The 12,432-nt window shown below is 38.1% G+C and overlaps 1 protein-coding gene across 11 annotated transcripts in view; it reads left to right on the top strand.

The window, feature by feature from the left end:
- ARHGAP18 (Rho GTPase activating protein 18) overlaps positions 1-12,432 on the top strand; it is a 176,698-nt gene that overhangs the window by 145,874 nt on the left and 18,392 nt on the right. For all 11 annotated transcript variants that reach the window (XM_070496431.1, XM_070496427.1, XM_070496430.1 and 8 more), the window contains 5 exons: positions 1,463-1,540; positions 4,336-4,495; positions 6,631-6,713; positions 11,105-11,311; positions 12,013-12,153. In XM_070496431.1, the coding sequence (XP_070352532.1) occupies positions 1,463-1,540; positions 4,336-4,495; positions 6,631-6,713; positions 11,105-11,311; positions 12,013-12,153 (669 nt within the window). The remainder of the gene's footprint in view (positions 1-1,462; positions 1,541-4,335; positions 4,496-6,630; positions 6,714-11,104; positions 11,312-12,012; positions 12,154-12,432) is intronic.

The raw sequence follows: 12,432 nt of genomic DNA, 5'->3' as shown, positions 1-12,432 counted from the left end.
AACGCCCATCTAATCTAAAATAATTTGTGTGAATTTTTTTGCTGTGGGTTTTTATCCATTGTAACTTGAAAAAATGTGGTCTTGGGAAATGTTCCAGCTGAATTTAATAAAATCATGTACTACTTTGGTCAAAGATGCTTCTCTTTTCAGCTAATAATAAATCCTTGGGAGAATTTTGAGACTACTCTTTGCTTTATTCTTATCTGGCTCCCCCAAGAACAGTCCATTCTTTGACTATAATTCAGGGATAGAAGAGGTGAGGTTCTGAAGGAAAATTCCCGTCTCTTCTAGTGTCTATTTCAGAACATCTAGACAGAGGTCAAAAGATCTCGTTTACAATGCCATGCTTTGCTCCTAACAGACGCTTTTATAAGCAAAAGAAAAACACTAAGCTTTATGTAGTTTATAGAGTCTTGATAAATCGTTAAAGGAGGTTGCACTGAAAAAAAATTAAAATTTTACATTCTCTTGGCACTCTGGAAGATTTTATGCCTTAGGGTGTGCAGAATCTTATAGTAAGTTTGGGGATGAGTAAAGAGTAGATCTGTCTTTTACAAAGTAGGAGAAAGCTATTGTGAACAGAATGGAGGGAGCGGGTAGGAAGGAAAACCTATAAGATGCTAGTAAATGCCTTATATTTAAACTGAGGACATGGAAATTGATTTCCTTAAAATAGTAGAGTACCCCTATAAAGCCTTTGTGTACTTACCCAGGGAATGCACATTCCAACTGGAAGATCAGTCGCCAAGAAACTAACCAATCTTTTATCATCTTCCCAGCCTCCAATAGTATGTCATTGTAATTCCTCCATTTGCCTTGTTCTTGTGAGTTCTGCCTTATTAAAAAAAAAAACACAAAACTTTGTTATTTTAATGGGGTTCTGGAGATAGAGAGATCTGTATGCATTAATTGGGCATCAGGAATGATTTAGAAAGTCCTATGTAAGAATTGTTTTTTATTTAAGTTCACCACCCAAAGCTTTAAAGGCTTAAAAATGGATATTTGCAAGCAGTTTTTTTTTTTCCCTTCATCTCATAAATAATTCTTTCTTTGAACAAGCTAAAAATGAGATGTAAATGTGCAAATACTAGAATTTCATAAGATTTATTTGATTGTAGAATGTATGTTTCTGGAAAAGCAGATGAAATGAATGGTCTTAGTTGCTTTTAAACAATGAACATCTTCAGTCCATGTTTGTTTGGTTTATCACAGCTGTTGTGTGAAATTATACACTTCTGTTGCAAAGGAGGATAAGACCCAACTTCTGCTAAATGATAACTGAAGTTTTGAGACTTACTGGTTTAAAGGAAGTGATAGTGTAATAGCATTCAAAACTTCACGAAATCCAGTTTACTCGTCATTGTCATCAGTTTTCATTTACTTCTATGTGAAACAGATGTCAAATTTGGAATTGTACCTGTTAAGAATACCAAAATCAGAATGTTCTTCTGTTTCTACACAGCTGATTTCTCGAATCGAAGAGGGAGGTTTGGAAACGGAAGGCCTCTTAAGAATACCTGGAGCTGCCACTAGGATCAAGGTAATCTTGGTTCTACTAATGTAAAACTTTATTGTTTAACCATATTTTTTGCATTTTAAAAGCTTACTTGTCCTCCTCACCCCTTCTTCCCATTGGCAGGAAAGTAGATAAAATATAACAATAAAAACCTCTTAACATTCAGTTTATGTTTAGTTTTTCTACATTCTCTTCTGATTTTTGTGAAGTTTTGATTTTTTCAACATCACTGTATTACCTGCAATAATACTATGGTAAATAAAGAGGCAAATGATTTTAATCCCTCTACGTGCGATAAAACAGGAGCAAAAGTAAACAAGCAAAAGACAAGAGACGTTCCATCCTGATGAAAAGAGAACACAATGAGTCAAAATAGTACTAGGGAGCTGGGGAGACATTTAGTCAGCATGAGTAATAGCACTTGAGTTAAAAAAAAAAAAAAAGGCAAAGTGATAAATTCCACCGGGTGAGCAGAGTGGGTGACTTGACATCAGTCCCCATACGTTATTGGTCTTAGTGAGCCGGCAAAGTGAGACTGTCTCAGCCACGTGCCTGAATTTGCACTTGTCCGTCTCACTGGATCCAACGTAGTCTGAGTGTGGCTTGTGATAGAGGCAAGTTGATCCCCAGATTCCCCAGTTGGAGCCCCCCACCCCCTTCCTTTCTTTTCTCTCAAGATAGCATTTTCTTCCCACTATCCTAGGATGCTGTGTATCCTCTTCCTTTCTGTCTGTCACCCAGCTCCTGCTCTGGGGAATAAGGCATCCGATGAATGCATGGCAAAGGTGGAATTACCCTACAGGTGACGCAGAAGCCGTATGTCTCCCAGAGGATTTGCATTTTACAGGGCCCTCCTACTTGGAATTGTGGCTCTATCTGGAAAATTTATCTCGGGAATGTTTTTGGTTAGCAGTCGTTAGCTATCTCCTTTACCCCATCCTCTAAATTCAGCTTTAGCTCTACGCTGAGACAACACAAGTCCCTGTCCAGGTCCAATATACTGTCTTCCTGAATTTGCAAATCCACGAGAAAATCGGATAGAGTGAAGAGATGTTCTCTCTTCATCTCCTTAAGAGTTCTTTTACATGAAGTCTTAGAGCTGAATCAGGAAAGAATGACTCCTGGCGGGAACTCACTCTCCTCACCTGTGACTGTGGCTGTGCCCCGCCAGCACTGGGATTACTATTCATACATTCCACAGTTCGCATCACCTGCTTATTTTGATAAGCTTCCTCAATTTAGGACACAAGTTTCGGCCTATTTAGCTCTTACTACATGGTGATCTCAGTTTATTCAGGTTCGAGTAACTGGATATAACCTGCTCACAAATTTCATTCAGCCTGTGTCCCCTGGGTTTGGAGTCTGGTGCACAGAGGTGGCCAAAACTTACAAGCGTGATAGGTTGCCATTGTGTCACTTCCTTTGCTAGCACCTGCAGCAGTTTCACCACCAGTCAATCACTGGCATTGTGTGTGATTCTGAGATAACTTCTGTTGAGAAGTACATTCTCTTACAAAGAAAGAATCCCTCAGAAACAGGCAACTGACTTCACATTGCCCATATCAGCAAGAGTACTGCTTCTCAGTTCACCGGTAACAGCACTGATTAGCAGGATGTGATGGCCAGCTCACAAGAGTCATAAACACGTTCACTTTAGTAAGAATAGTGAGTATAATGCACGTTTTACATTTTGACTGGATAGCTGGCAGAGGATGAGTCCAACTAAATGTAATTTCTAAGAAGGTCAATTCAGTGGAGTCAGCTGGCTTGACTCTTCAACCCAGCCTGCAGTCACATGCCAAATTATGCAGCCGCTGGGCCATTATAAATAATTTAAAGATAATATGCAAAACTTCTGGTTGTCTTCTCCTCCCCTGCCCCACCAAATTTCTTATATTCCTCTCTCCCTCTCTGTCCTCTTTCCCTCTTTCTCACCTGTATCTATTTCACCAGTTACAAAAATAATTAGGGTAGAGGATGGAGTTGTGTTGGGAGAAGAACGCATAATAAAGTCACCTTCCACACAAAGAATGTTCTTTGGGAGAGCAGTTTCAAATAATAGAAGGAAGTGACAGAAACTTGGAAGGATTTCTAACATAGTAGGATTTATGCCACAGTGAAAAACCATGTAGAAAATAGTAATTTTGAAACTAAATTGATTTATTACTAATAATTTCTCTGGCAAATTTTGTAGAGTCCTTGAGGTAAATGAACTAGGTATTTCTAATTCGACACGGACTCACGCTGTTTTCTGCAGCTGGCAGCCGGGCGCCTGTGTCACTTATGGCCTGTGCTTTTAAGACGGGTGTATTGATGTATTTTAATGCCTCATTTGCTGTCGAATTTGGTTTTCCATTTCCCAGAGGTGACTAATCAGACGTAGCCTTCTGCTTTAGGCCCAGAGATTGATTATGTATTTTGTTATGTAATGTACTTCTAAATAATATAAAACATAAAACTTGTTTATTTTAGTGGTTTTTTTAATTTAATGAAAACTTACAGGAGCTAAGGAAGGCCCCTAAATGGAAAGACTATTTTAGCTAATCTTTTAATTAAAACTTTACTGCTTAAGGTTTGTTACATGTCCAGGAAAATGAGTAAAGTTTCTCAATTTTTTGGCCTTGGGTATAATTTTTCATTGGTAAGGTACACTTGGGGGAGGAGAGTAGCATTTTTCTGAGTAACAGAGAGGTGTTGGCCGTGAGTACTTTGAAGTGTCTTTTCTAAAGATAGAATCTCGTGTCAAGGGGGAAGTGTATCACTCAGCAGAGAAAATAATGCACTTACTGGGAGCTTATTTTTCCCCCTCTGCCTTTCAGAATCTTTGCCAAGAACTAGAAGCAAAGTTTTATGAAGGGACTTTTAATTGGGAAAGTGTCAAGCAGCATGATGCCGCTAGCCTGCTGAAGCTCTTCATCCGGGAGCTACCCCAGCCACTGCTCAGCGTCGAATATCTCAAAGCCTTTCAGGCTGTCCAAAGTAAGCGCCATCCCTCTTTGAAGCAGTCCTTGTACTGGTGCCATCCAGATTAATTGCTTTAATGACATTTTGCATTACAAAGAATATAACCAGATATATTTGCCTAGACATATTGACTCAGTGTTGTCAGTGGGTGCTTCAATGCCACACATTGTTTTCTTTTTCCTTTATGAATACACATCACTGAGTAAATAAGTAACAGAGTGTTCTCTTCCGGTACAGATTAACTGGATGCCCTTTAAGCAATACCAGATATTTTCATGTTAAAACCTGAAAACTTCACATTTCTTTTATAATAGAATGAGTCACATAAGATCCCTGAGACATTTTTCTTGCCAAGTGTTAAAAGCAACACTTACTGGAGAAGCTGTGGATTAACAGTTATCATAAAAGCACAAGGAGATGTGGTACAATCTGTGATTGTTTCCTGAAAAATTAACTTTGAAATTGTCATGCCCAAACATGGAACAAATAGCTTGGCTGCCTCATTGGTGGAGGGCAACAAACTTCCTATGTCTTGCTGTTTTGCGGTCTCACAAAATCTGGGCAAGCTCCAAATTAACGCCTTGAATAGTTCTCGATTCCTTTCCAGTGAACACAGAGCTCTTATGAGGCTTACATACTGCTATAATTATCTCTTTTAGTCCTAGAGGTCATCAAAAAAGGAAAAATGCCATCACCATGTTCTAGTGACCATATCTTTAACTTCCAAATTGGGGTACTTTTGAGAGGTAAAGTGGGGCACTATGAATGACTATACTGAGCAACAGTGTCAAGCAGAACTGTTCCCGGCTATTTTTTTTATTGAGTATAATTGAAATACATTATATTAGTTTCAGGTATACAATGTAATGATTCAATATTTGTACATATTATGAAATGATCACCACAATAACTCTAGTTTACATCTGTCACTATGCATAGAGAAAAAATTTTTTTCTTGTGTTGAGAACTTTTAAGATCTACTTTCTTAGGAATTTTCAAATATGCAATACAATGTTATTAACTATAGTCACCATGCTGTACATTATATCCCCATGACTTATTTATTTTATAACTAGAAGTTTGTAACTTTTGACCCCCTTCACCCATTTCACCCATTCCCTCCCTCCTCCCGCCCCTCCCAGCAACCACCAGTCTGTTCTCCGTATCTGTGAGCCGGAGTGGTTTTTTTTTTTAGATTTCACATATAGGTGAGATCATACAGTATTTGTCTTTCTCTGTCTGACTTATTTCACTTAGCTTAATGCCCTCAAGGTCCATCCGTGTTTTCACAAATGGCAAGATTTCGTTCTTTTTTATGGCTGAAAAATATTCCATTGTGTTCCAGGCTCTTCTTAAAGCGTGTAATATTGAGATAATTCCCATGGGTCATCTCGTATCAAATATTTCTTCAGAATTTTGGGGGGAGACATGACTGAAATATTCTTCTGTTTAAACATTTTTTTAATGGTTAAGTTGTGTTATTTTGCATACATTCCTTAGATATGGATTAAAGGACCAGATTTATCCCAGAAAAACAAATGCCAGAATGACTCCAAATATTTATGAGTGTTACTTAAATAGGGTAACGGCTACTGAAAACGATGAGTGTCAATGATAATAATGTACCTCATCTACTCTTTCCTTGCTTGTGGGTTTTCTAATTCATTCCACAAGCGTTTCTTGAACACCTGTTGGGTTCCAGGCTCTGTCTGACATATTCCTGTGGGAATTGGTAGATTCTTACCACGTAATTTGCTCCCTCTCTATGAAAGAAACAAACTTCACTGTTACAAAGGCACCCCGACACCATGTCGTGGGAAGGCCAGTCTTCTGTGTCTTTTCATTGGGGAATAATTATCACACAGAAGTTAAAATGATTTCCAAAGCACTGTTGTGTGTCTGCAAACATAAGGCCGCCCGTCATATGATCACAGTTGGAAGTGAGCATCCTGAGAGCGAGTGAGCTCTACGGCGGCAGCTGCTTCTGATCCTCCCCTAGCACGCTCCAGCAAGGCTCGCTGCTCAGCCGTTGTCTTACATTTCACGGCGATGTTTATGCCAAATAACTTTTTGCTCACAAAACGAAAAAAGAGAGTAAAGAAAAGTGTTCAGTAAGGAAAAGAGTTCAGATTTATTTAATCTGTCTGCAGATCTTCCAACCAAGAAGCAACAGCTACAGGCCTTGAACCTTCTTGTCATCCTCCTGCCCGATGCCAACAGAGACACGCTGAAGGTCAGCTGGATTCACTTACCAAAATGTCCCTCACAACCGAGCAGAGTGATTTTTCAGTATTTGTGGTAAAACAATATGATATGATGGTAGAAACGTTAGGAGTAGTCTATAAAGAAAAGACCTATTTTTGAGGACAGATGGTGAAAGTCTTTAACTCTTTATTAATTTATTTATCAAGTTAGTCATGTTAATAATATTATTACATGTTTGGCTTTTTACTTTTTACTGTAACATTTCTTCTACCCAAACAGATGATTGAGGTTCATTTGTTAATGGAAACCTGGGTGCTTTTTGTTTTTTTCTTCTTATTTTTTTTGTAATTTCCAAATTTTATTTAATGAGCGTGTATTAGTGAGATGAAAATGAATGTTTAAAAAGAAAATCCTAAGGCTCATCGTTATAACCCACTGTTGCCTAAAGGTGTTACATTTGTTTATAGTTCTAAGCAGCAGAGTTTGAAGTACGTCATGATGATGACTTCGAAATGTTTCATTAGCCAAAAGATAAACCAATTCAAACAAATTCTAATTGTTTCTCTAAGGATTTACCCTGAGCTTCTGATTTGTATCATCATTTCAAAGTGATTTGGTCTAATATTCATATGATTTATTATAAATGTCTGAGGTTTTTATAATAATCAGTGGATTGTTCCACATTGATTTATTTTTCTTAAGGGCAAAAGTTTATAGAGTAATTGTAAAAGGTTTAATTATAAACTTTTATAAAAGAAAAAAAATTATTTTTATGTAATTTAGAAAGAGTATTTACCTTAAGTTTTGCCTTTGCCTTAAAAAAATTTTTTTTATACTTGTAAGGGTGGGGGCTGTTACCCTTAACCCCCACGTTTCTATTTAAAATGAAATATCATGTCAAGAAATTTGATGTCAAGAAAACAACTACCACTTGGTAAATCTTGGGAATTTTTCTTGCGCCTCATTAAGACTCTGTGAGCTGAACCTAGGTGAGTGATGGTTCTCACGCTCATGGAATGAATGTTAATACTTGACTTTTCTGTATGAAGCAGCTTATGAGGATTACTGGAGTCAAAACACTACATTGCTACAGGAGAACTTCCAGAGGGTTATTCCCTTGACTAAGTCAGAAAAAAATCTTTTGCTCCACTGACTGTTTAATGAATAACTGAGAAGGCAGCATTAGGTTTCCTTTTGTTTTGGAGACAGAGGCCAACTCCAGAAAGGGTTACTTTCAAACATTGAGTGACCAGGGCTGCTGTGTAAGGGGGTATAGATCATGGCTGAAACAGGGACATCCGGCCCAGGACAAGGTGGGAATGTATTTCCAGTCTGTTCTCTGCTTGTCAGCCATGCCCTTGACCCAGCACCTCAACTACCCAGAAAGGGGAAGGAGCATCTTTGTCTTATTCACATAAAGATGGCTGTCTGTGTGATGACCCTGTGAATGACTGCTATAAGGTGGGAACTGAAAGACATGTGATTTACTGACAATACACTGCATTCAGATGAGTCCAAATACTTGTTGGGGGAAGTACTTACTCCGGTATGGTTACTTTCGGGTGAGGCTGGTCTCAAACTCCTTCTTTGGACTTTGCCTTCAAAGTCCCAGGCACTTTCTTTAAAAAATTCTGTATTAAAAATAAATATTTTTTAGTTTTGACTAGTTTTAATTTTTACACATGAGGTTACTGGGAGCACAACTTTATAAATAAGGTGGGAAATACTTTTGGGGGTAAAAAATTGGAAAATGCAAACAAGTAATTTTACTAATTTACTTAAGCTTTTTGAGCTTAATTGGCCAGCTTTACTGAAGGTTTCAAACAAGAATTCTAATAATAGAAACATTGAAACAAGTAGACCATGTGTACAAGAGAATAAACCATTATAAACCATTTAAATGTAGTTCTGTAAAAGAGAAGGGAAACTCCAGCACAAGGTAGTTTCAGGAAGCTTAACCCAAACTTCCCCAATTTTTCCAGTTCTGGTGCCACACTTTCAGTTGTCATTTGGAGGTCGAGGACTGTGTCTGTGGCCGTGTAGACTATTTGGACAGCACATCTAATGGTTAGGAGGTACTGTGTTAAACACCACGTCCTGGATTCAACCTGAAGCTGCAAGTGTCTTTGGGCAAGCCGCTTGACCAGGATTTTCTTACCTTTGATTATTGGGCCGATGGTCATACCTACTTTGACTTGGAGGAATAATGAAGACTGATATTAAGATATCAGCTGGGGATTCGTGCTAATATAATCATTGGCATTTGTTTATCCTTTCTGTAATTTTAGGAAGTTCGTTATGTACATTGTCTCGCTGAAACCTAGCAGGCTAAGAGATGAGTATTCTTACTTTATGAATGAGAAGCCTTTAAAGAGCAGAGATGTTAAAAGGTTTACCCCAAGATCACACATAGCTAATAACTGACTGTGCTGGGACTCAAACTGGATTTTCAGAGAGTGGATCCAGTGATACTCATATGATACCAGAATGGTGATAGATACTTTTTTTTTTTCCCCAAAGATTGGCACCTGGGCTAACCACTGTTGCCAATCTTTTTTTTTTTTTTCCTGCTTCATCTCCCCAACCCCCACCCCATACACAGTTGTATATCATTAGTTGCACGTTCTTCTAGTTGTGGGATGTGGGGCGCCACCTCAAAGTGGCCTGACGAGCGGTGCCATGTCCACGCGCAGGATCCAAACCCCTGGCCGCCGCATCGGAGCGCGCGAATTTAACCACTCAGCCAAGGAGCCGGCCCCTAGATACTTTTTTAAGAGGACGGTTCTTACAGTTCACATGAAGAGAAAATATATCTGGAGATGAAGTTCTTTCAGCAAAGGCTAGGCTAACCTTTTGTTAATCTCATATCTACGCTCACACATTCTACTATTCTGCTAGTAATATTTTGAATAATCTTACTGCATATGCACACCACAATTAAAGTGGCTTATTACCTAATCTCTATAATTTATGCTCATAAAGGAAGAGATGCACTGGTCCCTGAATAATTATTCTGGTCTCTGGAACAAAATTAAATATTTTTTCCAAACCTCACCAATTAATCTTTTGTCCTCATTTGAGAAGATACTGTTTCTGTATAACCTTATGCTTGGATTACAATTTAACTTTCTGAGTACTGTATCAGAAATTAGATACATAAATTTCATTGATAGATATTAAGGCTATGCCTTTAGTTTGTTTCAAATTTTTGAGGTCTATATAGCAGCTAAGCTTGATTTAAGATCAACCTGTTAGCACTTACAGGAATTTTTTTTTTATCTGAAATTCTATGAGAGATGAATCCAGTGTTTTTGGGTTTTTTTTCCCCCCATTTTGGTATAGTTTACTTGACCTTTTTCAGGTAGAGATTTTAGGCTAAACATGAAAACATGACTCTTAGTAGTTAAGAGTTCAGAAACAAAACCCAGAGAGACCTGTAATTAAATTCCTTCTCCACCATTTGCCTGCTATATGACCTCTGGTAAATTACTTACGTTCTCTTAGACATTGTTTCCTCATCTGTAAAATTGGGATAATTACAGCATCTCTCTAGCTCCAATAAGGAGTAAGTGAGATGATCTCTATGATGTACTTAAAGCTATGCCTCCCCCATAGAGAACATGGAATAGCTGTGCAGTTATTGTTATTATTGTTCTAGACCAAAATTACTTTACGAAAGAAGGCAGAAGAAGAACTTAGAGCCTTAAGCCCTGCCAGGGGAGGGTGATCTAAGCTGCTGTGGCTTTTGTGGAACATAAGCACAGAGGACACTCACCTGCTGGCAATAGAGGTGGGAAGTGGGCGATGTCAAACTGAGCATAATTTAGCCTTTTTTGGTGAAAAGGTCCTTTTCTTTCTTTGATTCATTTGTACATCCTTCATTCATTTTTTAAAAATTCTCTTCTCTTTGGTCTTTCTTCATTCTCCCTGCCTCCCCATCACAATCTCCATTCTTTTTAGATTTCTTCTCAGCCAGCTGTTGAGTGCCTTAAAGCAATAGCCTGAGGTTGAATGAGCTTTTTTAAGAGCACCTTTTTTTTTTAATTCCTTGAGATAAAAGTACAGCACTTCCTGAAGCAAGTGAATATCTTATGATATTGTAAACTGCTTTTCTGGGCTCCAAGTCTCCAGTAGGCTAGAGGGCTGACACTTCTCCATTCCTCTCCCCACCGCCCAGCTCATATGTGGGTCCTCTAGGCCTTCTTTCCCATCCGGTGCCATAGTCCTTAGTAAAACCAGGAACCACCTCAGGGTGTGTGAACTAAATGGAGAAGCCTTAATGACAACGCCTGTTGGATGTGGCTAGCTGACTGACGTTATGTACAACTTATTTTTTTAACTAAAGAAAAATCCCACATGTTACAGTGCTTTAATCTATCTTCGTGTACAACACAAATCTCAGAGTCTTTTCTGTTTCAGGCCTTGCTTGAATTTCTCCAAAGAGTCATAGACAGTAAAGAGAAAAATAAGATGACAGCCATGAATGTAGCAATGGTCATGGCCCCGAACCTCTTCATGTGTCACACATTGGGTTTGAAGTCCAGCGAACAGCAAGAATTTGTAATGGCAGCTGGGACAGCTAATATCATGCACTTATTGATTAAGTATCAAAAACTTCTATGGACAGTAAGTATACGTTTTTAAGCTCTGTTAATGAGTGATGATATCTAGAGTCTGAAGTCTTTTTGTTGTTATACTCTCTATAAAAAAGTAACTGATTGGGGTGATTTCAAATTAATTTAAAAAAATTAATGTCCGTTGATTAAATCTTAAGTTTTAAAATAACATTATTTCATGGTTTCCATTTGATAACGTCTAAAATTTTTTTTGCTAATGTAATTTCTGAGGCTCAGTTTTTCCTGGATCATTGCTAGATACCTGTCAGCTCCTATTTATTGGCGAGTTTCTCTTTTGACAAGAGAGGCTGGCTGGTTATTAACTATAGGTTAGCTAGAGGCTAGGTTGTAGATAGGTGGCTGCTAAAGGGACCATTGCCAATAATGCCAGTCCCTCAGGCAGTTTCCACTCTTGGCATACGAGACATAGAAGACAGCCACTATGTCCTTGAACTTCACCAAACCTCTTTTCGAACCTTATACAATGGGTGGTAAATTGCATCATGTGGATGCTCTGTACACAAGGTGAATGAGTAATACGATGCATTTTTTTCCCCAAATTTAATGAATGGTGCATGTAAAATGGCATAATCTTATCAAATAGAGAAAACCTTTACTTCTCCCCAAATTTAAGAAATAAAAAATTATTTCCATAGTGTAAAATGGTGCCGCTTCTTTTTCCTCCCCAAACTTAATTTCATTTTTCCATAGATTCCTAAGTTTATTGTCAACCAAGTGAGGAAGCAAAACACCGAAAATCATAAAAAAGATAAAAAAGCCATGAAGAAATTGCTGAAGAAAATGGCTTATGACCGAGAAAAATACGAAAAGCAAGATAAGACTGCAAACGATGTAAGAAACACTTGAAGATACATATTTAATACAGATTTCAGTATTGTTTTTAAGATTACACATACAACAGAGTTTGATATGTTTTTGTAGTATGACTTTCTACATTCTCACTGGGTCCTGGTACTACTTATCAATTAAAGGCATCAACAATGGTAACTATACTCCTGCTACTCTGAGGATCAGTACTGACAGTTGCTCAGGTGTTGGTGACTCAGCATGTGAGCTGTTAGTGGGGAACAAAGGAAGATAACAGGACCAGAATGTCTCAGTACACACCCA

Source organism: Equus asinus, chromosome 24, assembly GCF_041296235.1.
Source record: "Equus asinus isolate D_3611 breed Donkey chromosome 24, EquAss-T2T_v2, whole genome shotgun sequence".
NCBI classification, from domain to species: domain Eukaryota; kingdom Metazoa; phylum Chordata; class Mammalia; order Perissodactyla; family Equidae; genus Equus; species Equus asinus.
The sequence above is the reverse complement of the archived record's forward strand: the minus strand, read 5'-3'. Positions and strand labels throughout refer to the sequence as shown.